The sequence below is a fragment of the Nicotiana tabacum genome, chromosome 2, assembly GCF_000715075.1.
Source record: "Nicotiana tabacum cultivar K326 chromosome 2, ASM71507v2, whole genome shotgun sequence".
NCBI lineage: Eukaryota > Viridiplantae > Streptophyta > Magnoliopsida > Solanales > Solanaceae > Nicotiana > Nicotiana tabacum.
Genome location: NC_134081.1, coordinates 24540271 through 24568150, shown reverse-complemented (window position 1 = coordinate 24568150; position 27880 = coordinate 24540271). Strand labels below are relative to the sequence as shown.

The window sequence follows — 27880 nt, the reverse complement described above, 5'->3', positions numbered from 1 at the left end:
ATGTCTAAAAACATCAACTAGGGAGTGGAGACCCTATGTTGGAAAAGCAGACTAGGGAATGGAGACCCTATGTCTAAAAACATCAACTAGGGAGTGGAGACCCTATGTTGGAAAAGAGACTAGGGAGTGGAGACCCTATGTCTAAAAATTATCAACTAGGGAGTGGAGACCCTATGTTGGAAAATCATCAACTAGGGAGTGGAGACCCTATGTTAGAAAAGAGACTAGGGAGTGGAGACCCTATATCTAAAAACATCAATCAACTAGGGAGTGGATACCCTATGTTGGAAAAGCGACTAGGGAGTGGAGACCCTGTGTCTAAAATAAAATCAAATAGGAAGTGGAGACCCTATGTTGGAAAAGGCGACTAGGGAGTGGAGACACTATGTCCAAAAATAAAATCAACTAGGGAGTGGAGAACCTATGTTGAAAAAATGACTAGGGAGTGGAGGCCCTATGTCTAAAAATCATCAACTAGGGAGTGGAGACCCTATGTTGGAAAAGCATCAACTAGGGAGTGGAGACCCTATGTTAGAAAAGAGACTAGGGAGTGGAGACCCTATGTCTAAAATATCAATCAACTAGGGAGTGGATACCCTATGTTGGAAAAGCGACTAGAGAGTAGAGACTTTATGTCTAAAATAAAATCAACTAGGGAGTGGAGACCCTATATTGGAAAAGGAGACTAGGGAGTGGAGACCATATGTCTAAAAATAAAATCAACTAGGGAGTGGAGACCCTATGTTGGAAAAGTGACTAGGGAGTGGAGACCCTATGTTGGAAAAGTGACTAGGGAGTGGAGACCCTATGTCTAAAAATTATCAACAAGGGAGTGGAGACCCTATGTTAGAAAACGCAGCTAGGGATTGGAGACCCTATACTACCATGATTTTTTTTCTTTCTTTCTTTTTAATTTCATATATTTTTTTAAGATAATGAGTAAAATGCGGGAAAAATTTTGGAGAATACTTCCCTTTTGCAATAGTTGCTGCAAAACTATTTCTAGCCTTTGCATAATTTCGTTTTGGTTGCACCTACTTCTTGCAAGGTTGCTTTTGGATTGCACCTGTTTCCCTATTTTTTTTTTTCAAACAAAGAATAATTTGTCATTTTGAAACGGTGGTTGATTTTGTGGCCTTGATTGTTTCAGTCACTTGGTCTCGGTCCTTTCAGTTGCAACTGGTTGTTTCCTGAATATCGATTGCATTTCTAACCTCGGAGAACCTCTGGCTTTTCCGGACTTTGTCATGATGGTTAGTCATGTGGGACTTAGCCTTTTCAACTTTTATTTTGCCCTTGTGGGCATTTGACTTTGAATTTCCTCTTTCAACAGTTTTTGATTTCGAAACATCGGCCAACATGGCCAGTTGGAGTCAACTTGATGCCCTTGCCGAGATTGGGTGCCTTTTCTTTTGCATATTGGCTTGTATCAAGTGAGAACCCTATAAATCAGTCATGCCTTCCCTTCTTTGTCTTAGTTTCAGAACAGAGTTAAACCGAAAAGGATTCAAAGAAAAGCAAACAATGGAATGGACAAATGAATTTAGACAAGAGGTATCCCTTTTGGGGAAAAGAAAGAAGGACTTATCTGGAGTGTATACATACTTCAATGAATATGACATGCCTCTTGGACTAGATGCCTGATCTGTGTAAACCGTCCAACTCTCAGAAATTCATCACAACTCTTGCTTTGAGACTGAGAAACTTTGCCCAGGACTGTGTCTATGCCAGTGACTGTGAGGATCCTCTTTTCGATCAGTGGCGCCCTTTGCGGGTTTTCACCAGCTGGCCTCTCTCATTTCTCTTCTCACCATCGCCTTATAGTTCTCTTTGTGAGTTTTCACTAACAAGACTCTCTCATTTTCGAATTTCTCTACTTACCATCGCCTTATGGTGCCCGTGAGGCTTTCACCAATAAGACTCTCTTATTTTATTTCTCTCATTTTGTTATATCAAATCCAAGGAACTGTATCCTCCCATTTTGAATCTCTTTGCCGATTGATCGGAAGGACTTGAAAAGGATTTGGGTAAAAATGATTTGGATTGAATTACAACTTTGGAACCTTTCAGACAAAACCATCAACAAACCATTATAACATCTACCTCAATTTCACTTTTGAGGGAATTTGGGTTTTTATTTTGGTGTGACTGAACCTCAGAGAGAGGCTGCCTACGTATCCTTCGGAATCAAGTCAAACGTAGTTCAAGGACGAGAACTTTGATTTTGATTCTCTTTTGTTTTGGTTTTCTTTTCTGTTTTGGTTTCTTCTCTTATTTTTTCCTTTCCTTTTTTCTCTTTTCTTTTTTATTTTCTTTGTCTTTTCTTCCTTTTTTTTTTTGTATATTTTTTTTTCTTCTCTTTTTATTTTTTTTTCATTCATTTTATTTTTCAATAATGACTTTCGGGTTTCAATGAGGGTAATCAAAGAATGGGAGCCAGTTCAAAAGGGTTTGCAAAGGGTTAAATGTTTGGATAGTGAGAAAGAAAGCCTTCTTCATCCCAACCGGAGAACATTAATGCTAGATAGAGGACCCAACATAGTACCATTTGACTGCACCTGTATTGACAGTTGTTTCAGGGACATTTTCTTCGATGTGTCCCAAGTACACTCTCTCTTTTGATAGTACTCTTGTGCAATGTATGGACCTTTCCAACCTGAAGCCAATTTTCCTTTAGCTGTCCGATTCTTTATTTCATTTCCTTAAACCTATCTTCATTGCATTCTGATTCTTGATTCATTATTTCAAAGTCTGACAGCGTTTTAGGATCGGGGCATGAAGTCCGCAAGCATGCCAGGTTATTGAAATCTGTATTTAACAGAACTGAAAAAAGAATAAGAGAAGTGACAAAATTAAGAAAAGTGACATTCCTAGACAATGAAATATTAATTTCATTTGATTTTGTTCTTTTTTTTTTATTGATTTCGATTGATTTTTTTTTTTTTTGAATTTTAAAAATAGATGGGTTTACACCGGAAAGTAAGACAATAAAGTAAAACATCCGGATCACACTCTGAGATAATCCGGACGCAGAAAGGATAGCAAGACTGGCTACTGAGACTCCTGTCTGATAGGGAACTTTCAGGTTTGGCGATCGTTTTTGGCTTTTCCTCTGTCTCGGCAAGGGTTGTAAGGGCCTTCAGTGCCGTATCAAATTCCTCATCTCTCCAATTTCTGTTCATCAAAACCTCTGAACCACTCTGAACGGCCTGTGATGTAGCCTTAAAGGGAGCATGACTCAAGATTTGGCCCGTTTTTAAACCATTTTCGACCATCTCCCCAATTTTGATAGCCTCGGCGAACGGATTACCCATTGCAGATATCATGTTCTGGAAGTAGTTCGCCTCTTGGGCCTGTAGGAAGACCGTAACCATTTCTGTTTCGTCCATCGGAGGCTTTCCCTTGGCGGCTTGCTCGCACCATATGACAACATATTCACAAAAATATTCCGCGATTTTCTTTGTCAATCTGGACACAGAGTTCTCTTTTTGGATTTTTCACTCTTGTTTTTTTTTTTTTTTTAGTTTTTTCTTTCGCTCTTTGTTTTTTTCGCTTTTTTTTGGATTATTTTTGTCACTTTTTTCTTTCTTTTTCTTTCTTCTCTTTTTTTTTTCACTCAGCTTATTTGATATCAATGATCGAATCCGATGGGGATTGCCTACGTATCATGATGTCGCATGAATTAGATCTTGCGTAGTTCAAAAAGATTAGGAATAAAGTAAATAAACTAACTCTTTTTTTTCTCGATTTTGATTTTTTTTTTTTTAATTTTCGAAAGACTTATAAGGAAGAAAGATTTTTTTTTTATTATTTCGATTTCTTTGTTTTTTTTTTGAGAATTTTTGAAAAGAAAGAAAATATTATTTTGGATTTTCTTTTTAATATTTTGGGAGAAAGACTTCTAAAAAAAAGGTAGAAAATATTTTTGGATTTTGAATTGATTTGTTTCTTTTTTCAAATGAAAGACTTCTATAAGGAAATATTATTTTTTTTGGGTTTTAATTTTTTTTTTATTTGAGATTTTCTAAGAAAAAACTTCTGAAGGGTGAATTAAAGAAAAATATTTTTGGATTTTGACTTTTTTTTGTTAAATTTCCAAAAGAAAAACTTCTACAAAAGAAGAAAAAGTTTTGGATTTTATGTGTCAAAGAAAAACTTATAAAGAAGGAATCAAAGGAAAATATTTTTGAATTTTTGAAAAATTGGGGTCGGAATCGATGAGGTTTGCCTACGTATCTCACATCCGGTGAGAATCAGACCCACGTAGTTCGGTCAGAAAAACATGACCTTTTTTTTGAAAATATTTGGCGTATTTTGAATTATTTTTTTTTTAAATGTCGACAGAGTTTTGGGATTTTCAAATACCTGAATTTTCAGAAATCGGGTAAATTTTTCTCTCTTGCCTCACTCTTGATTTTTTTTGATTTTCTTTCCCTATTCTAGAAGTCAGTCAACATGCAAGCCGGAACAAATAAATGTACAAGTAGCACGTAATAATGCATCAGGATGGTCTTTTGATTTGGGTACACCTGTCCTAGACGGACCCAACCCTTGTGTTGAGTCCTCAAAGTCAAATGCACGTGATGCAAATAGACGTACCTACTAGGGATCCGGCATAAGGTTATGTCATTCTAAGTTTAAATTCTGGGTGTATTGTTCTAGACCTGGCTTACCCGAGCGGACAACTCGAGCCGGGGGGCAGCGTATTGGGAATACAGAAGCTTCACCGTCTTTGCAACTTGTTCGAACCTCGTTCTAAAATTAGGATATGACTTTAACAGAAATGAAGCTACGCGAAGCACACGCTTCCCAGAAGATTCAGAAGACTCAGAGAGAAGAGGGTTTCGTAACAATTTATATACAGTTCAATCAATATCAAAGCGGTAAAAGGCGACATTTAGCACATTAGGCCCAAACATGTAATATTAGAGAATCACAAGAAAGCCAAGCATAACAGTTATTCTAAACTCGAATTCTGAACCCTGAACTAGAGATTCTGGGTTCGTTTCCCCAGCAGAGTCGCCAGAGCTGTCACACCTCCTTTTTCTGAGCGGATAGGGACTTTTTCTAATTTAAGTGACATTATTCGAAATGGGATTATTTATTTATTCAGAGTCGCCACTTGGAATAATTTATGGTGTCCTAAGTCACCGATTTATTTTAAAATCCCAAATCGAGGAAATTTGACTCTTATTTTTGGTCCGCGAACATAGAAGACCGGGTAAGGAATTCTGTTAACCTGGGAGAAGGTGTGAGACACTCCCGAGTTCCATGGTTTTAGCACGGTCGCTTAATAATTAATACTTGGCGAATTATCTGATTTATTACATGTTTTAAACCCATTATGCATTTTTGTCTTTTAACGCTTTTTAATATTTATGGAATTTATTTGAACAAGTCGCGATGTCGCACACTTGTTGTTTTGGTACAAATTGCAAATCGCGCTACGTGAAACGCACCTGCGATTTACAACATGTTTATTTTTATTATTATTTGAAGTTATGGTCAAGTCGCGTGAAACGCGCACTTGAAATAGGGTTTACGTATCATGACTATGCCACAGGAACCGTACCCATAGTCACGATGATTTATTATTAAATGCGCCTAAATCAAGCTACGGTGTTCGAATATTATTCAATTACTAATTTTGATATTATTGTAAGATCATGAGTTTTGTATATTGTTATGGAGGAAATGAAGTAAATTAATTATGGAAAAAGTTGGCTAGCTTGTGAATGTTTATTTGTTTTTGGTCATGTGCAACAATTAGCCAATAAATACGCTAGGGAAGTTCAATTAAAGTCTTACACCAATCATGGCCCAACCTAATCTCTTATAATTTTACTGCTAACCAATATTTAAAATTAGACTAAATTTATGGCAGGAAAAGATAGATACAGGCAGGATCAATTTAGTTACTAAGATAGGAGATCAAAATGAAACTAAAGCATGCTAAAATGGAAAGTCATTACTTCATTGAATAAACAAGAAAAGTAACGAATTAATACATATTCATCAATAAAATTAACCATATGAACTACTAAAAAGGACAATAAATTAATCTTAACAAATACTCAACATGAGAACACATTAATCTTAGCACACTCAGATGCGAAATCGATCATATCATACTCAAAGTTAAATTAAAACAGAGTGACCCAAAACATTAATGAAAAAAAAAATAGAAAGAGAAGTGAACCTTTGTATTGATGATTGTGGATTTAAATTACAACCACTCAATGATCGGATAGCTCTCAACTGGACCCTTCGGACCACGAAAAACTCAAGCGGCAAATCTCAACTTGCAACCTCAATCGACCTTGCAAAACTGACGATTTAGTGGCTATTTTTGGAGTTTTTTTTTCCTTTGGGGGGGGGGGAGAGGAGTTAATGATGGCTAAAAAGTGGTCAAGGCTGGTGGTTTTGGGGTGGTGAAGCTGCTGGAGTTTTCGAAAGAAAGAATGACACGAGTAGAAATTTCCTTATCCTAGAAGAAGAAAATAACTTTTTCTCAATTCCTTCCTCCCTATTTTTTCCCTTCTCTCTCTCCCTTTTTTTCATCACATTTCTCTTCTATTTATAGAAGAAAAAATTCGGAATTTTGAGATTTTTTATTTATTTTTTAAATTTTTAATTAAAAAGAATTTCAACTTCCCATTTTTCTTATTTTTTTAAAAAAATAATTCTCCACTTTCCTTTACTTTTATTTTTTAATTTCTCACTTTTTTTACTTTTAATATATTTAAAATCCCACTTGTTTTACTTTTTTTTTTTTATTTCCCACTTACTTTTACTTTATTTTTTTTAAAAATCAGATACTCTTACTTTTATTTTTTAATTCCAACTTTATTTTACTTTTCATTTTTTAAATTTCCACATTCTTTTAATTTTATTTTTTAAATTTTCTACTTTCTTTTACTTTTTTTATTAAACAATTTCTACCTACTTTTACTTTTACTTTTCAATTTTATATTTCTACTTTTCCTATTTTTTAATTCCCATCCGAATTGTTTTTTTAAAAAAAATAATAATTAATTTTTATTTATTTTCGGTTTTTAATTCATTTTATTTAAAAATAAAGATAAAAATAATACTAATAGTAATAATTCTCTCTCTCTCTCTCTCTCTCTCTCTCTCTCTCTCTCTCTCTCTCTCTCTCTCTCTCTATATATATATATATATATATATATATATATATATATATATATATATATATATATATAACAAAACTAAAAAATATATATTAAATTCTAAAAATATTTACATGGTAGAAGGTGATAAAAATTCAAATATAGTCAAAAATTAGATGCTCACAAATACCACGGTTGAAGTTGAAATTTGCTTCCCACCTTGCTTGATACTTTGGATTATTGTTGTTGCTTGGTGAGGAAAATTGAAGAGCATGAAGGGTGTTGTCGTGCCTTATTTGCATATTGTTACTATTTATTGAGTGAATGTGAGGATTAAAGCACGAAAAGTGATGTCGTGCACTTGATTGATTTATTATCATTTGTCATATCATGTGAGGAAGAGAGTAAAAGTACGAAAGGTGATGCCATGATATTTCATTTATCGTATCATATGCTGAGGATGAGAGTAAAAGCACAAAGGATGATATCGTGACATTGCTTTTATCATATTACATGGTGAAGATGAGAGTAAAAGCATGAAGGGTGATGTCGTGCCACTTGCTGATTTTATTATTTTACTTGATTCTCGGATTGTGAATTTACTTAACTATTACGTTGCTTATTTCAGAAAGAAATTTGCTTGGTGATTCCATACTTATTGTTCTCATTGTTGCCCCCTTCTACATGCCCCCACCCCGTTATTTCTTTTAATACTTTACTTGTTATTTCTGTTGTTGTATACATATATCTGCTCAGGTTTTAGTGAGTGCTTTGTTATAGTTTCGTCACTACCTCGTCGAAGTTAGGCTCGACACTTACGGAGTACATATGGTCGGTTATACTCATACTACACTTCTATACTTTTTTATGCAGATTCTAGTATTGGTCCCGGCAGCATCTAGTGGAGTTTTTGCTCAGATCATATCTGCATCAGGAGACTTGAGGTAGAGCTGCACGGCGATCGCAATCCCTGAAGTCCCCTTCCTTATCTAGTTTTACTATTTAATTTGTTTCAAACGGTTGTATTTTTATTCATACTTTGGTTGTAGCACTTTTAGTATATTCATGTACTTATGACACCAGATTTCGGGATTTTGCTAGTCATCGTTTGGAGTTATTATATCTATTTTTGTAATTTTACAGCTTTATTTCTCATTAAATTGCTTTCAAGTTGGCTTTAAATTGAATAGTGTGCACCAATGTTGGCTTGCCAAGCAAGTGGACGTTAGACGCCATCACGGCGCCGCAGTATAAATTTTGAGATGTGACAATTACTCACCGTACATTTTGCTAGTTTAGTGACTAATTGTGCAATATTTAAGCTTAATTATGTTATTTTATGTGTAGGATCATTGGAAGACGAGTGAAGGTTGCACAAAAATATGAAGAAAATACAAGGAAAAAGAGCATAAAGCATGGAGAAGCCATGTCATGCGCCAGACCAGGCGACGCGTGGCCTAAGGCCAGCTTTGTCTCGCGTTAAGCCTGGCCTTGCAAGGCTCCAGGCACGCTACAAGCCTGGACCCGCGAGGTCAGGCGCTCAATGCCCTTATGTGCGCGATTTAAACATACTCCTACCTGGATTTGGACTCAAGAACCTCGACCCTAACATATAAATACTTCCTAAACGAGTTGATAAAGGGGTGGACATTATTTGGAGACAAAAACACATTGTGGAACAATTTCGGAGGGGAAAATCATAGAGTTCTTCATCTTTTCTTTGTAATTTGTTTATGCAAAATACTTGAAACATTATTACTACGAACATGAGTGGCTAAGCACTCTATTTCTAGGGTTGTGGTTGACATGAATATTAACTTTTGTTGATGACTTCTTTGTTAATTCAGATTATCATCCTGCGGTTGTTTCTTTAATTCTAGTTTTAACTTGTGAATTGGTGTAGTTACCAATTCACCCTACTATTTATGCTATGCTTGGGAAAGCCATATTTAGATTAGAGTAGACTTAAAGAAAGCTTGTTTCTAAACTCGTGGCTTGGGAAATAATTTTCCGTTTCGGATAGGAATATAGCTAACAGTCTTGCTTAGTTGAATACTGTATTTTCTTCGTTCATGATAGACTCAATACCATATGAATATATGATTGATATATTGTGGATAGGCGAGTAGTATTGTAGAAACATGCTATTCATATAAACGATCTGGTCAATTAGCAACCATAGATAATTCGGATTAACAAGTGTAATTATTGAACTTAATAGGATTGATAAACCGATCACAACCCTGAAATCTTCACTTCCTCTAAGTAAAATCCAACAACAAACTTTTGTGTTCTTGTTAATTTAGTTGATTACTTGTTTAATTTTTGCAACAGTAAATTAATATAAAACAACATTCTTGATTTACCTTGGACAGTAAATTGCTTGGAACTAGCCTAGTTAACAATTATTCTAAGTTCATATGGGTTCAACATCCGACTTCGAGTCACTATACTTACGTGTACTTGGGGAACTAACAAATTTCTGGCGCTGTTATCGAGAATAAATTTTCGCAATATCAAATTAATGATAAAACTCATGGGTGTTCCAGTGATCACTATGCGTCTGTTACACAACCCCTTAGAGGAAGAGTCAAACATGAGAAATAGCAGGTAGGAGAAATGGAGGTTTGGGCTCTAGAAGGATTTAGGGCTGCTCATATTTTACAATACATGCTTAGTTATAAATCGGATCAAATAGAATTCACTAGGAAGTACTTGGTACTACAATCATTGGTGGAACAATACCTAATCCCAAAGGATTATCTAAATTAATTTGTTTATGCCGATAAAGCCTAAATTGCATCATAGGAATTAGAAAGAAAAAAAAAGCGTTCTTTCACATACTTATAGTCACTATTGTCACTTCTTTTTTGATTTTGATAGAGAAGTAAAGATTGTAAATACTGGTACCATACTTCAGACGATAACTCGTATTCACGATCTTGATGAAATAATAGTTGGCGAATTAATTGAAATTGAAGAGGGTACAACAGATATTGCTCTGAATTTGAAATCAAATAGCGTTCAGTTAGATAGAAACATATTTGATAAATACTGATAACTCTCGGATAAAGTATTAGAACGGAAAAATCCAGTAAAACTGAACTATTGGTTTTAAGCCATCTCTGACGATTAATCAGCAACTCGAAGTGATTTTCTTGATAAACCATAGAGTTCTCGAGATATTTTTTTATGAAGTTTTGTTATATCATGTACAACCAATTTCGGTTTAGATGAGTAACCTGACATATATACATCTACATGAATTAGCGTATCAACTCCTCAAACAGTACTATAAGAATCGGTACTGAACATTAGGCTTATAATTTTATCCCGAATCCAAATACAATGGGAAAAGATAAGGACCTAAACTTTTTTACTTCACACAATAAACTACTAATTTTGATTCAGACACGAGAATAATTTTTTCACATAATTAACAAGGAAGATGTTGAGACGTTCAATTAATTTGAGATTGAGTTGTAACAAATCTATGATATTATGATTAGGGGTGTCAGTAGATATTTAAAAATCGACTAAACCGACCGAACTGAACCGTACCGAACCGATTTTTAGATTGTTTTAATAAAATCGTAGGTTTTTATATATTTCTATAACTGTATCGATAATTAGGATAGATTTTTTATTTTAAGAAAATAAACCGAAAAAAAATTGAACTGTACCGAATAAATTTACATGTAAAAAATATATTTATATATTAAGTTTTAAAATAATCATTAAATTTTTTCATAGGACTTGGAATTATGAATACGGTTACAAGTCAAGAAGTAATTAAACTCAAAATCATAATTCCCAACTTATTATGTTACTCATGTTAAATCTAAATTATTTCCAGCATATTCACTAGCAAGACACAAGGTATTCTGGCGATTATGAATAGCAAAGTATAATGTATTGAATACATTTTATTTCGTATGATTTAGATTTATCTTTTTGAATATTTAATCTTCTCTAGACTTTATTCTTGAGTCGCAGCTTGGTTAATATCTTTTCACTCGTGTGAGTTATATTTTCGTTGTCTTTGCTTAGTATCTTTTATGCTATTGTACAATAGTTAATTGATCTATATTCTGACCATCTTTCATGTTCTTAATCCATCACCCTTTAAATAGTAAAAATATATAGAGAGTTTTGTTAAGTCCTATAAAAGTACGTATGTTATTGTATTCTACTTCTACTACTTTAACATGACATTTAGAAAAATACCAAAAATTAACCGAACCGTAACGATACCGAAGAGAAACCGACATGATCGAGACGGTTGTGAAAAGTCTAATTTTGGTTATATATAATAGAATAACCGAAAAATTGGTATAGTACTAATTTTATAAAATAACCGGCCTAACCAAACCATTGACACCCCTAATTACGATACAAAATGTGATGCATGCATTGACTATTAACCTATCATTAAGAGAAATATGACAAGGATATTCAACTTATTCTCCCTTTTTGTTTTTTCCCTTCTTTTTTCTTTTGCTAGAGAAAGGCACGTAGTGATAACCTAATTAGCAATTGCTAAAAAGCCAAGTAACAATTGGACGAAATGGGCTCGTCAAGAGTTATGGTATGGATAAAATCAGTCTATCTTAACTAAAGGATAAAAAAATTATTATACCACCAAAGGATAGGGGAATTTACTTAGCTATACTATAATAGAAATTTATTTACCACTTTTCTTTATGTTCCTTAAATATTACATTCTCTATCTATATTTACTATTTATATACAAAATCTTAATAAAGAGAGCATCCCTTAAAATTAGAATGTAACTGATATAACCCCCCCTCCTCACGCCGCTCCCCTCCCCATCTCACTCTCATGTATATCTGTTATACAAAGCCCCTTTTTTTTATCACATTTTCAAATAGATTTCAAAATATTTCTTTCTCTTTCGTACAAATCAACCCAAATCTCTCCCTCTCCACACAAATCCATCAATATTATCTCCAAAATTGCAGCAACAAAGAGTTTTCCATTGACAATCATTAAAAAACTTCGAAGTTTTGAATTCAATATTTGGGCTTTACGAATTTGTGATTTGTTTGGATTGTGTGTTCTTGAAAACGATTGAGAATATATCTTGGAGTTTTATATCTCAATTTTGAGGGAGATTGGTTAAGTTTAGAGTTATTTTTAGGTAAAATTTTATATTGAATCTCGAAGAAGAAGTTTCTGAGTTGTATCACGATTGTATGATAATTGTATCATAAATGTATCAGATTTGTTTCATAATTGTATCGCAATTGTTTTTTTTTTTTTATCAAAGTTGTATTTGACTTGTATCTGATACATCAATACCTAAAACAATACCTTATACAATACTAATATAATTATAATACAATATTGTATCAGAATTTAAGTTTATAGTTGTAATTGAAACTTGAAGAAGATGAAGATCAGCATTGTATCACAATATTTCAGAACTGTATCACGATTGTATCATTAATGTATTTGTATCATAATTGTTGCATAAATTATATCACAAATGTATGATAATTGTATGTTAATTATATATGGCGACCAATAATTGTAAGTTTGTGACCAATTTTACATTTGAATTTTGTACGAGCCATTATCTTATTAGTTATAGTTTTGATAGAGTTTAACGATTTTTAAATTGTTGAAAAAACTTTTAGCAACTGATTTTTTTGTCATCGCATGACATTCTATGTCGTGTGTATAGGTTTCTAACTGCAAAAAAAAAATATTGCTATTATGAAATTACTTTTCTAATATTATAAGGATAATATGAACATATAATATGTATAACATTATATCCATTCAACCAAAACCATTCAACAACTGAAGCAAAATTATCAGCTTCTTGTTGAAGACATGCAACTATAGAAGAGAGAGAGAAGAGGAAATCTGCAAGATACTAGGACGCATGAAATGAGGAGAAAGGATATAATTGAATTCCTTAATTAAAGGCATTAATAATGGAATGAGAGCCTTTTAAGGGGGAATGTATACAATTTGAGAAAAATCTAGATACTTTTTGAAAAATATAAAACCTAGAAAAAATAAATTAATAAGTTCATATTATAGTATATGTAGGAAAAACTCCCAATAAAATCCAACAGTTAGCCCATTCTCTACGATAGGCGACAATTGGCCCAATGGCCATTTAATTTCAAGAGGGGTGCTACTTCCCGAATGAGGCCCTACCTGGTACGAATTGGGATATAGTCGGGATCCAATGCGGGAAACCAAATAAAATATTATAGAGCACGTCTACCTTTAATTGGCCTCGAGTGAATTTGAATTAGTCGTAGTAGGATACAAGACACAGCGGGAAACCAAAAAAAAAAAAAATGGGACAAACAAGACACTGGTCAACACAGAAAGCAAGAAAAAAAAATGGACCAATCAACTCAATTCTGCAATCTGATAAATTCTTTTGCCATCACACATCTGGAACTTGATAAAGATCATTTTACAGTATTACTATCTGAAGATAATTTACTCTTTTAAATTTTATAAAAACCCAAAACCACAGGCACCCACCTTTTTCTTTTGATTTCTTTAATTTCCCAAACAAATATTACAGTGCGATATAGTAGGTACAAGAATCTGTCTTCTGTGGCACAAGGCCCCCACTTTTACATTTTTCTTATTTTTTTACTTCACATATTTAGTCAACCACACCAATTTTTCTTGGATCTTGCAACCAAATTTTTGTGTTTTGGTCATCCCTAAAACCTTAATTTGCTGAAAAACATTCTAGATTTGATTTCAAACTCCAAGAAATTGACTCTAGAACATTTAAAAACCCAAAAAAGAATTGATTCAAGAAAGCATTTTTTGGGGGTTCTTGAACTGTTTTTCTTGGTAAAACATTTCTGGGTATTTGCTGATTTGGTTCAAAGATCTGATCTTTAATCAAGAAATCAACTTTTTTGTGATTAAGTTGCAGAGGGTTAGCTATGAATTTCAGAAACATGGAGGAATTTTGGCCTTTTTACATGAACCAACACTCAAAACTAGCAACAAGGCGTTGGCATTTTGTGGGTACACTTTGCAGTATCTTGTGCTTGGTTTACACACTGCTGTTTAATAAGTGGTTTGTGATTTTTGTGCCAATTCTTGGGTATGGCTTGGCTTGGTATAGTCATTTTTATGTTGAAGGGAATGTTCCTGCAACATTTGGACACCCCTTTTGGTCTTTGTTATGTGATTTCAAGATGTTTGGTTTAATGCTCACTGGCCAAATGGATAGAGAAATCAAAAGGCTTGGGAAAAGGCCTGTTTTACAGGTCTATTAATGCTTTTCCCTAAGCTCTCTTGTCTTTGTTCTATTGATATACTTGTAATTGCATCTCCAAATGCTTTTTGTTTCTGTTCAGATTTACATACTGATATTGGATTGTCTAGACTTGTATATAAATCTACTGTTTGTTGTGAACTTTGCAATGGAACATGTTTTTGCTATACTTGTGTCTTCCGTGATGATATAAACCTATCTAAATGCTTGAAAGATATAATTAAAGATGGTCAATGAAATGAGTGAAAACTATAGGAGACCAAGTTTGAAATCCTAGCTGCGATTAGAGAACGCTCAGATGATTTCTCTCTTCTGTCTAAGTCTTGGTGGACCCCTAGGTAACAGTGCTAGTAGGAGATGGCAGGAGATAGCAAGTACACAGTGAAATAGTCAAGGTAGGGGCAAGCTGGCCCAGACACCACATGTATAAAAAAATAAAAAATAAACTCCTATTGCGGATGACTTAAATCGTCTGAGCTATCAAGTAAGGGAGTGTAGCTTACTCAAAGATGATTCCATTTTGTTTGGAACTCAGTTGTTCCAATTGGAAAAGGGTCCTTTGCTTAGGTTCTCACTGGAGTCTTTTATATGTAGTGTTGAAATGTTAGATGAGTATGATTGTGAGCTTCTATGAGGTATTGCTTAGCTCTTCTTCGCGATCAAACCTGATTGCTCCAACTATGTGGTAGCTTTCACTTCATTCCTTAGCTTAGAGGCGAAACTAGGATATAGAGTTAGTAGATTTAAAGTTTGTGTGATATATTCTAAATACATAGAAGCATATTTATAAATGGTTGAACCGAAAGCAATGAGTTCAGTTGAACTTGTATAACCTGGCCTAGATCTGCATTGATCTTTCCTTGGCTAACCTGTTTGAAAGGTTTAGTAGCTCCCCTGAGCTACATACCTGCCTCAATGCTTCTTTAAGATCTTCTATTGTATCTGAACTGAGTTCTAATCGGCACTAATTTTTTAATTTTGAGGCACAAAGTCAGCAGAATTTGTTTTACCTTAACAGTATGTTTTCTAGGCGAGAGTAGATAGTCATTCTTATTAGTTCTTGGAATAGATAATTGGACATGGCCCAAACGAAGTCTCAATACCGTATACGCCTTGTCCTTTACATAGGGAAACTTACTAGTGCAAGTACATGCACACAACCTTCAATTCTTATTCAAGGATCTCTCATTCACTTCAAGGTCTTTGTAGTATCTTTGCTAAAGTAGGTTAGATATGCAGGATAAGCTATGAGGTAGACACAAAAACTTTAGAAGGTGTCCAGCTTTAAGGTAATTAGTTCTGTGGTAAACGTAATTTGCATGCGATGGCACTTCTTTGACAATCCGTGTAAGTTCGGCCTAGCAGCCTGCTAAGAAGCATTCATGACTTATATATATGTTTCAGACCAATGAGAAAGAGTACAGAATAAGGATTGATTTCATTGCATCAATTGTGGTGTATGTGTAAAAAGTTGCAGCAAAAGAGTGTGCTTGTGTGGAGCATGCCCCACGAAAAATCAGGCTTGAAGCTCTCACCTTATTAACAAGCCGGGAACTGACAGCTCAGGAGATTCATAGCCTGGCCAAGCTTCTCAAGAGACCAAAAGCACTTTTTTTTCAAAAACACTATTTTTTCTAACTTGAGGTGTTTGGCCAAGCTTTTTTTGGTGAAAAAAGTACTTTTGGGAAGAAGCAAAAACAATTTCTAAGAAGCAGAAAAAGTAGCTTCTTCCCAAAAGCAGAAGCAGAAGCAGTTTTGACTTTTCTTCTTACCAAAAATACCCTTAACAAAATATAGTATATACCAAAATAACCGTTAAACCTAATACTTAGGATATTAATATATAAATATTTCTTATTATTTTTAGGATAGCTTTCTAATATACAGTGACTTTAGGGGTGAATGTTTTTATATTTGTTGAATGATTTTTAATATATTTAACTTATATTAAAAGAATAAAGTACTTTTAAATTTTATTTTCAAGTTTTACTTAAATAAAATGAAAAGATTTAATTATTGCATGTAATAACAAATTCTTAAGATTATTTATTTACTTATAACATTAACTATTAAGTAAATCTATTCATGTCTTTATTCGTAATTTGATACTTAAAAGCACTTTTTGAAAAGTTTGGTTAAACACAAATTATTGCTCAAAAGTACTCTTTTCAAAAGCATTTTAACACTTCTCAAAATAAGCTGATTTCTCCCGCTTGGCCAAACATACTATCAATCTCATTGATTAGCCAAACACAAACTACTTCTCTCCAAAAGTACTCTTTTCAAAAGCATTTTAACACTTCTCAAAATAAGCTGATTTCTCCCGCTTGGCCAAACATACTATCAATCTCATTGAGTTTAATTCCTATTCTCAACCCATGACCAAGACGAGCTCGAACTTCCATTGTAACATCGAATATAATTAAACCGGCTGAGTGTCTAGTGACGGCTCAAACCCATTCATCACGAGATTCTCTGATTTAATTTAACACATCGTAAACTAGTTGCCACAAGAAAGAATGATAAGATCCTCTTCCATATTGGATATCTGTTTTGGTGGGAGGTCTGCATTGGTTGACATTTTTTAGGAACCAGGAAGTAGATACAGGCAGGAGCATTGTCCGGACAATTGTTTCAAATGTTGCTTTTCATAATTAAGAAACGCATATTGGATGGTTTGTAATTGCATGTTAGTAAAACAATATTTGCCTTACCTTCTCCATTGGCAATTCTTTAGGCCCTCTGAAGTAGCTGAAGTTTTTGCATGACTCTCAATGTCCCCCTGATCAATCCCATCTCCAGCCCACCACTTTAATTTTTTGGTTTCACCTCAACGCAAAATCGTTTAGGTCCATGTTTTGATTTGAATTGTAAAAAATGTTGGCACCTTCAATTGAAATCTCAACTGTAAAGAGAGGGAAATGATGAATTACGGGGTTTGATGAAAGAATCTGAATAATGTATAAACCCAATTCGATGTAAACTGCATTTACCTTCAACTTTCTCTTATTATCCATGTTTAGGGTATGATCTCAATTCAAGAAATCTTTTATCAGTTCCAGTTTTACATTCCGTCGTTCTTTCAATGTGCTTAACATTTTGAGATGCGTGATGCAATAATAAGATCAGTCCTTATTGGCAAAAGCATGAGAGGTGAACTTTAACATATAAAAGTAAAAGCACAAAACTTGTGAGGAACGACGGAAACAAACTGTTGTGTTCAATAAATAATCATTGTTTGCTTGAATATGTCAAAACACCATCTGTTTGTTACCCCTGGGGAAGGGTACAATGACAAACACCTCAGATTTTGTATACTCAAAATTCAGATTCAGATCAGATCAAGGCAATTGTCCCTTCTTCCTATTGTTCAACATATGTCTACTCACAGTTGAACAGCTGAACTTCCCCCACTGGCTTGAAAGGCGGTTGTCAGCTCAAGTTCCAGCAGGAGAGAATGCCTCAGCTTCTATAACCCACAACCGGAATGTGCCAAATTTTATGTGTATGCAACATTACAAGTTAGTGTTTCGCGAAAATGATGGTAATGGCATGGCCTCCTGTGGACGAAGAATGACAAGCACACCAAACATCCCCAGCATAGGAAGTACGAGAAGCCATTTTAACAGCTTATAATAATGAAAATGGAATGTCAAGGAAAAATCATCAGAGAAATATAGCCCGTTCTTGTCAACCATCTCCACCAACACAGTCCCAGCAGTCCTCACAGCAACAGTTGGGAGCATAATCCGATGTTTTCCAGGTTGACCAAATATTTTATTTTGCTTAATAGTTCTATCACCTTGGTAATTGCCAGGTACTAACAAACTCACCTGTGTCGTAATGGAGAAATAAAAAGATACATTACTAACTAGTGAGCAATGAGATGTTAATAGAAGACAAACTTTAATAAAAGGTACAGCTTTTTTACCGTGACATTATATGGAGCTTGAGACCCAGATGGATATCTGTATCTATCAAAAATTTCTATTTCAACCCAAAAGCTCTTGCCTTCTTCATCACGGAAAGCTCTTGATGATGGAGTTACATAGACTCCCTCACGATCTAATCGGTATGCAGCATTATTTCTCCCTTGGTTAGGTGATCTCCATGCCTGCAGTGCATATCATGCAGATATTACTAATCAAACAGCTCAAGAAACAACCAAAAGCAACCAAAATAAAAAAATAAAAAATAATCTTGTTGAGTACCTTGAGGGGATGATGTGGAGAAGGCGTCGAAAAACAGAAGACATTGCCATTCATGGTTGTCACAATAAGATCGAGGTCGTCTCCACCATCAACATTGTCAGCCAAGACCATGCTGTATCTGTGAGCAAGAGCAAAGAAAAGCACATTTTCAAATTACCTTTTAGAAAGAAGATTTTTTGTTTCCCTTTAAAAGGAGAACAGAAGAACAAAACAGAGAATCTAAGGACATCTTACGATGTTTCACCAATATCTACAACATCAGCACATGATGTAGGTCCATCTATGAGATATAAGTAACCATCAAATGAAGTTGTGACAATTGTAAGCCCTTTTTTCCTCTGTCCACGTTTGGTCAAGTCAACAAGAAGAACTTGATTCATCACTCTACCATGAGTCCTGTAAGGATATGGGCGTACAAACGAGCCATCCTTGCCACTAAGAACATAAATATTCCCAGAAAGTGTTGGAACAACGATATCAGTATGGCCATCCCCATCCACATCACCAACGGCAGGTCCCTGAGGTTAAAAGGTTTGCATGCATATCATACTCAGGCTAGTTGAAAAAATAAGGAGACAGGATACCGTGGCGTACCTGTGGAACAAGGCTTTTAAGATGCTTTTCCCAAATTTCTTTGCCCTGTGCAGTCCATGCAGCAATATTGCCATGCGAATCTGTAGTAACTAGTTCAATCTTGCCATCATCATTTATATCGGCTGCAATTACTGCTCCTTGGATTTCAGCCATTTCAAGCGGAAACTTATCCCTCACCTTCCCTGATACAGTAAGTGTTTTAGTCTTCAAACAGTATGATGATGCACAATAATATCAAACAGATCAGACTAAAGATGGATGCTCCTTGCTACTTCACATTCCATGATAGGCATGTCCACAACACAAAAGTCAACAGAAGACAGTCCCACCAATCAACTATTGTTGGTTACATCTGGAAATTACCCCAAGCCCATGGGCTTAATCAATCTAAAAGGAAAGCTAGCGGGAAAGGACACATGCAAGCTTTAGAAGAAAATGAAACGCATTACAATAATCATGACATAAAGGGGCATTCAAAGGTCGACATGCATCTCATAATGGAAAAAGAATCTCATAAACACCCAGGGGGGGCATGGGGGAGAAAGAGAACAGATATTTTACTTTTCAGTTGGATAATAATTTTGAAAATCTGAAGATCCTTAAAAGTATATTGCAACATGACAATAAGAAGATAAACACAAATGAAGACCGATTACCCTTGTGATCCAAGACATAAAACAAGCCATAAGAGGTCCCAACTAGAATGTCCAAATTTCCATCACCATCCAGATCAACTACCGTAGGGGAAGAATATATGTAGGCACGGAAGTTCCCCGTGTCAGTACTTAGGTCCAGCTGTTGAGTCCACTTGACTTGCTTGGTATCTAGATTAAAAACAACAATACCACCAGATACATATTTTCCAATGTCAATGTCTCCAAGCTCCTTTGAATGCTCTGAATTTTTATAGTACCTGTTAGATTAAATATCAATCAGCTGTGACATATGCACCAGACTAAACTTGCGAATCATTGCTGTTACTGCTGGCAGACACCTAAATGAAGCAAACTGACGGGTTGTTTTTGACATAAAAACTAAAAATACATGAGTTACTTTAAAGTTTAAGCACAATCTCAATTAGCAAAGATGAGAGACATCAAGAAATAGTGGCTGGGACACAAAGAGCAACCACTCAAAAGATCTTAGGCTCTAATAATTGCATTGCAATTTGCAAGGATATATGGATATACTGGCATATATAACCATAAGCCATTAACACAACCATGCTCATAGGCAGCTCACATATTTATATTTTAAAGCAATAAACCCACCAAATGCAGAAGAAGCCAGATTCATAATTCCAGCATGTCCAACGCTAACAACTACCAAAGGATAGATAAGAGGAAGCATTTCCCCCAAGGAAACATGTTTGGCAAGTGTTCATAAACATGTGTGGCACCAGGAAGTTTTGTAACTTTCTAATGACACAACAAAGAAAGCAATCAGCAGCGGCATCAGAAACAGGGAAACAAAATACCAGCTATAATAGAGAACTTACTCATGGTCAAAGAAATAAGAAACTGCAACAATCATTTCTGACACCCCATCATTATCAATGTCCGCTATGACCTGATACAAATGATAAGACCCTTAAGGCTTTAAACACATCAGGATCTTAATAAATTTTTTTTTTTTTTTTGATAAGGTATCTTAATAGATATCTATTTTATAATCTGTCTTTGTAAAGGACTTACAGGTGTACATAAAACATGAGCATCAATATCCACATAATCCTCCAATTTCTCATGTTCTGGCTCCTGAAATTCTTCGTCTCTCCACGTGTCCTCATCAACATAATCATCATAGTCATAATTATACTCATCTGCCAGCTCATCACTGTCACGAAATAACTCAAAAGATGAATCGGCATCTGCTTCTAGGCCTTCTTCATTTTCCACAGTCGCAGCTCCAACATCTTTTGACCCAGAAGCACTTCCCTCAGATCTTTTCAAAACATCATCTTCAAGAAGTCTTCTTCCAGCACTGGTTCCATTCTCCAAATTGCTAATTTTCTCGTTTTCAGAACTCGGAATACTATTGTTCGAGTTAGCCATGTTAGTTTCTGCATCACCTAGACTACTATTTGTCCTCTTTTGGTCTTCTAAAGTAGACGAATTGTTATATGAAACTTCTGATGGCAAAGATATTGAAGCGTTGGATGCATCATGGTGGACTTCATTCAGAACAGAATGCGTCTCATTGTGAATTGCTGATGTAGTAGAGTCTGAATGGTTGCCACTGTGAGTGGACACATCATGACCTAAAAGAAAATTTCAGATCTATGATATGTTCTAGCATATAGTAAAAGTTGATAAAGGTCAAAACACTGCATTTCCACTTCAAGAGACCAAAGGGATTATCATAAGAAGGAAAATGTTAATCAAATGACATGCATGAGTATCTCCTGAAAGACAAAGGGATGATCACCCGTAGAAAACAGTCATCCCACAGTGGCTTGTTAAATATAAAAGATACATAAGACTGAAGTCCCCTTGAAAAACACTTAAATACTACAAACACATATAAGCAAAGGAAAGCACAGGCTCTCAAGTAACTAAATTTAAGGTACATGAAATATGATAAGAGGTCCAATTATAGGCGAAATGTTACCCAAGGTACCCAAATACAAGTGTCGAATACAAGTAACAAACAATGACGTGTGCCAGATGAAAGACTTCTATCTGTACAATCCAGAGTGTAACCGACAATCAATTTTGATTACCAGTACTTTATATTAACTTCCAAAGAAGTTTAATCGTTGCTTCTTCAGGCTTCTAACAAGTGTCACAATGCACTTGGTTAAGAAAAGATCACTGAGATCCTATCTTGGTTCAGCTTTATGATACGGAAATAATAAACAAAACGGGCATTCGAATGAGGAAAGAAAGGAAGCTCGAAAGAGAAATCCAAGAATTTACATGTTCCTTTTGACTTGCCCATGAAAGAGCAACATACTTACGGGCTACAGACTCCATCAGATGCTCCTGGATCAGTTGGTCATCATGGACATCTGGATGAGAACGGTCCACAGGGTCTGAACTCAAACCCACATGCCAATTTTTTTTAACCTTCAACCGAGGAATCTCAAGTTTATCAGACATCAAGTATCCTGAGACCCTATTCAGATGTTAACCATGTCATATTGAGTCGACAAAAATGTCTGCGATTGCTAAAAAAGGAAAATATTACATAAGATGACTTAGCATTACCTGAAAAAGAGCACCTCACCGTTGTAGGTGGCCAAACCTATCTCCCTCACTCCATCCCTGTCAATGTCGTACAGGAAAGGACTGGAATGAACAGTAGACTGATGAAAAGCTGGCCATCCTGATAAGGTGAGGTTATATCATTAGCAGAAACGTTATCCCATTTACGTGATTCTCTCAAATTTAATGAGTATCTAGAAGAATATTCATATAAACACATTATCTTGTCCTTTGACATTCCAGATTTGAATTCAGATCCAATTTATAAGCTAGATTGGGTGACTGTGCACCAGGTAAAGGGTGTTTCCAGTCTACTGTAGCCAATCAAATAAGTTTTCATTCAAAATTTACCTACAAATATTTGAAGTTACTCTCATTACCAGCTTCCCACAAATTATACCTGGTAGTTTATCTCCATCAGAACCTTCCAGAACTTCCAAGTAATGAACAAAAGAGGGAACTACAACCTCAAGCTTCCCATCACTAATATACAGATGGAAAAAGACTGTTAGGATGAACAAATGAGCCAAAAGGAATAAAATAAAGCAATTGCAATGATATTCTAAAACTTCAAAGACTCATACTCATCAAATTTGGTAGAACTAGCATAATGGTACATTTTGCTCTTATTTTCCCTTTGGCGACAGGGGAATGGGCTTGATGACACATTCATTGACCATGTAAATCCATGGTGACCTCTATTATTAGTTAAAGCCACCCAGCAAAAAGAAAATATATTTGATTAATCTTTTTCTCTTACTCCACAGTGCCATTGATTAAAACAAGTAGTTTATGACAATAAACACTGCAGCACCCTTACCATTCAGAGGCAGCGTTAAAGCAACAAATATACTGCATGTAAAACAACAAAGTAAATTACAGAACAAAAAAAAATAAGAATTGTATACAATGTTACCTGTTAATATCAGCAATCAAGGGAGAGGCATACACGCTAGAACTAACTTCTGTCTGCCATCTTAGCTCCAAATGCTGAGGGCACTGTGTATTCAACAATTCATCCTCATCTCTGCAGCATACATTTTAAAAACTCTTCAGTAGTTCTTTCATTGTCTTTTTGATATGTAAATGAAAAGAATTCTAAGCATTTTAACCATTCTTATGATGTCGAATAAAAAGCAGTAATACAGGAAATTAATAAACTAATCAACCAATCAATCTATTATGCCTCAATCCAAACTAGTAGGTGTTGGTTATCCTCTATATCCGTTCAGCTTCATTTACGCCTATTCCATTCCAGTAATAAACAATTCATCTTAAAGCATAAGAAGCATCTAAGATGTGAATTTGCCTTTGAAATGTAATTCGTAAACTGTGTAGGAAACAAAGGAGAATGAGAACAAAGAAATCAAGAAGTAAAATTAACTCATATGACAACAATGTGGATAAGAAAGTTAAAAAGTTAAGCCACCCAGTGAATACACCACATAGGTCAAGCCTTAAAGGAGAAGGCATCACAATAGATGTTCAGCATAATCAATTATTACTTTCACACATTTCTAGTTTTTGTATAGTATATCTATTTTTTAATAGAGTAAATAGTTTTATTAATAATAGACAAATTTCTCATATACAAGCCTTATACCAAAAAAGCAGAGAATATACAACATAATATGATTCTCTCGATATCCAATCTTCTATACAAACTAAAACTTCATTAGTACACCAAAAGAAACTAGGAGTGATAGGCTATTCTCAAATATACAGTCTCAACTTCATTATTATTCTCACGAGTTCCTATCTCTTTCTTAGTCTATTATTGTAAACTAAATGCAAATATGGCTAAAAAAAGTATGAAATTGATAAAAAAATCACAAAAGGAATAAGCAAAGAAATTTCGATTCAACAATAAAATACCAATGCAACACAAGTTAAAAATAAGTATTTCTCTTACAACAAAAATGAAGTCAAAATACAAGATATTTTTCATATAATTGAAATATACAAATTTTTAACGGATGAATCATCTAAACTGCAAACAATGCAAAACAAAATATGAAATTGACCAATTCACAGCTAAAACATAAAACAAAATTCTCATTAAACACTATAGAATACAAATGCAGCTAGAACTTCAGTATTACAGCAAAAATTAGGTCAAATACAACAAATTTTGCAAGTAAATAGAGAGGAATCGAAAAATTACAAATTTGGATAAGCAGTGGAATCATCTGTAGCTTCTCGTTCACGGAACTTGTTAGTCTTCGGTTCCTCCGATTGCAAATGAGAGAAATTCGACGAAAAGATGAGAAAACAGAGTAAAAGAACCCTAGTTTTCATCATCTAGATCGTCGGTCTGAATCGCAATTTTGATTCGCTAAAATTTCGAAAATGTAAAAATTAACTGAATTTGTGACGAGAATTGAAAATTTTTATTAAAACCCCAAAGTTAGGGTAGGGTAGGGTTAGGGTTTATTATGAGGATCTACGAGAGATTGAAGAGTGAAAAGAATTTTGGAGCTGAAATTTGGGAGTGCAGTGATAGTCAAATGCTTCTTCAGTTTAGCTTATGAATTAGAGAGTACCCCTTAATTTGGGTATATTTACAGTTTTAGGATACCAATTTTAGTTACTATTTAGAATTAGAATTTGGGGTTATAAATAAATTTTATTGAAATAGTTACATAATAGTACTATTTACAGTGTTTGCTAGTAATATAACTATTCTCTCCCATTTTTTTGGTGCACTTTGATTGAACACGAAATTTAAATATTAATAAATAATAAAAAGTTTTAAAATTATTTTTAAATATAAAAAATATCTTTTTTGACAAATTAAAATATATATATATATATACCACATAAATTGAGAATATACTATTTCTCAGTTTCTATTAATTAGGCATGACAATAAAATTTGAACAACCAATATGATACTCTTTTTGTTTTAACTTAAGTGATATAGTTTGATTCGACACGGAGTTTAAGAAAGAAATAAAAACTTCTAAAATTTTGTGGTCTTTACTATGACATAATATTTGTATGGCCATATAAACTTCTCATTAATATTAAAATGAGACGGTTAATTATTTTTAAATATAAGAATATGTCATTCCTTTTTAAATAGACTATTAAGAAAATAATAATAGATAAATAGATAACCATTTATCTATTATTATTACTTTGGTTATTTCCATTTTTGTCACTAATTAATACTCCATTCCTTTCAATTTGTTTGAACCTTTTTTGGTGTGCGAGTGTCAAAATGACTAATTTTTTATTAGAATTCGGATATAGATTCTTTAAAGTTTTTGAAAATTTTTACATATTTAGAAATTACGTAAAAGTAATTTAAGTCACAATAGTTAATAATTTAATATATTTTAAAACTATTTGCAAAAAATATGGTCAAAGATAACCTAGTTTGACTCCCCATTTTCATTATCTTTACTTAGTATTACTAGTATTATAATTAATATAATTTATTATTATCCGTGTTTTAATATTAAGTTGCCAATATGTTAATACTATTACTTTAAATAATTTTGCCACTAACACGATGGAGTAGAATTTTGAATTTGAACCCATAAAATTCAAATCCTAGATTTTATTACTAACTATAAAAGTTGTCTTCCTCTTCTTTCTTCGTCAAGTCCTTGTGAGGTTCAATCTGCTGAGGAACATGGTTAAGGATTGAATGTATGCTGCTGATCATTGTTGAAAAACATGGAGACTTCTGAGTAGTGAATACCTATGTTGAAAAATTATAGTAAGGTTTAACAAGATGCACTGTAAATGTTTGAAGAAATGTTCAATGAAATTTGCCTTTGCTTGTTTTAAATCTGATTTGCTGTCAAACTATAAGCACAATTCCACATAACTTCAATAATTTGTGATGGAGCTTCACCTTTAAAAGTGTCAAACTCCAGCACAATGTTCAAAATTTATCGGTAAAGAATTTTCGAACCCTAGGAACAAACCATGGGATTTAAATTGATAAATATTCAAACTTCAGTAATCAATTTTGGAGTTCTTCTGTATTTTAAGTAGATATATTTTTATTTAAATTTTATTTTCGCATTAAAAATAGTTATTTTTCTATTACATTTCAAATAATGGCTAAGAACTCATAGCAGGTCTAAATATGATCATCTCAGCCAATTTTTCTAAGTCTCTCTTTCTGCTATGGATGTTTAACGGGCGGGCTGGACACAAAAAAATCAGTCCGTCTATTTAACATTGCGGGCTGTTAGCAGGCTGTACTTTTTAGGGATTTTTTTTGTTCGTCCGGGATCGGGCTTAGCGGGTTGGACCGGGCTGTGCATTTTTTTTTTAAGTAAATTTTATTTTTCTTACTCAATGTTATTGATACTTAAGTGTTTGTAAACTTTTAAGGCTTAGAATTAAACTTTGAAGTTTAAAGTTTTAAATTTAAAATTTGAATTTTATAATTTTAAAATTGAAATTTGAAAGTAAGTGGCTACAAAAAATTATTTAATAAGACAAATAGGCAATATGTAAGGATCAAGCTCCGAAAACTTTCATTTGATATTTTTATTGAATAATATATAATACTTCAAATTAAGTTGCAAGTTTTTTTTTGATTTTGTTATTTTTGAACTTGTAAAATAAAAGTTTACAACAATTATAAAAAAAAAATAGTACATCACATGCTTTGCATCATTTTGTAAGTTCATCCATGTCAACATGAGGTTCTTGATTTCCGGCATTGGTTGAATCAGAACCATACACCATTATATCTCTAATTTCTTAGTCCTCTGTTTCATCTACCTCGTCACACCCTTGATTTCGCCGTTTTGATCTTATCTAATCTATGAAGCATAGATTCAACAACAGAAGTATATCCTTCTTTCTTCTTCAAATTATGTAGTAAAAGAGAAATTTCAGCAATATGAACTAAACCATTTGCAATAGTAGGATAATTTGCAAAAAAAAAAAAAAAAGTTAAAAAACGGGCTGAACCGGGTTGTAGCCCGTTAAAAACCCGATAACGGGCTTAGCGGGTTCCGGTGCACCGGTATCAAAAAACTATTCGTTTGAAACCCGCTCCCCGCCCAACCCGCCCCCCACGCTACAGTATCGGGCTGACCCTGACTGAACCGGATTATAAACGGGTTAGCCCGGCCCAATTAACAGGTATACTTTCGGCCCATGAGTATCTCGCAAATGATCCTACATTGTGAAAATGACAAAGCTAAATTGCCAATTAAAGGTTGAGTGTTATTTTATCTTTAAACGTTGTTTCTATAATAATTTTGTACCAAATTCTCTCTCTATCTCTCTCTCTCTATATATATATATATATATATATATATATATAATTATATAATTCAGGGACAGGAAAAGATGATTTGGCACTTCTGTTTGGCTAGCTTTACCATTTATCTTTTTTTCTCAATTTTTTGGGTTTTCCTCCTATATTTTCTTTCATTCACTAATGTCTTGTATTAAAGAACCCAAAAGCACACCTTA

At 34.1% G+C, this 27880-nt stretch overlaps 2 protein-coding genes across 3 annotated transcripts; one reads left to right on the top strand and one right to left on the bottom strand.

The window, feature by feature from the left end:
- The first annotated feature begins 14095 nt into the window (after positions 1 to 14095).
- Positions 14096 to 14611, top strand: LOC107818259 (uncharacterized). Its single transcript, XM_075225332.1, has 2 exons — positions 14096 to 14410; positions 14501 to 14611. The coding sequence occupies exons 1-2, from the start codon at positions 14096 to 14098 to the stop codon at positions 14609 to 14611; spliced, it is 426 nt and encodes a 141-aa protein (XP_075081433.1).
- A 3010-nt stretch (positions 14612 to 17621) lies between these two features.
- On the bottom strand, positions 17622 to 24947 carry LOC107818260 (protein DEFECTIVE IN EXINE FORMATION 1). Of its 2 annotated transcripts, XM_016644244.2 has the most exons (13): positions 24594 to 24947; positions 23346 to 23456; positions 22830 to 22912; positions 22433 to 22550; positions 22183 to 22340; positions 20918 to 21483; positions 20722 to 20792; positions 19880 to 20136; positions 19224 to 19405; positions 18864 to 19147; positions 18630 to 18747; positions 18350 to 18532; positions 17622 to 18251 (listed from the first exon to the last, which is right to left on the bottom strand). In XM_016644244.2, the coding sequence occupies exons 1-13, from the start codon at positions 24728 to 24730 to the stop codon at positions 17934 to 17936; spliced, it is 2586 nt and encodes an 861-aa protein (XP_016499730.1). In that variant the 5' UTR covers positions 24731 to 24947; the 3' UTR covers positions 17622 to 17933. The 2 variants fall into 2 exon arrangements, with proteins under 2 accessions (XP_016499730.1, XP_016499731.1); XM_016644245.2 differs by lacking the exons at positions 22830 to 22912; positions 23346 to 23456; positions 24594 to 24947 and having other exon boundaries at positions 22183 to 22332; positions 22433 to 22556.
- Between the last annotated feature and the right edge of the window lie 2933 nt (positions 24948 to 27880).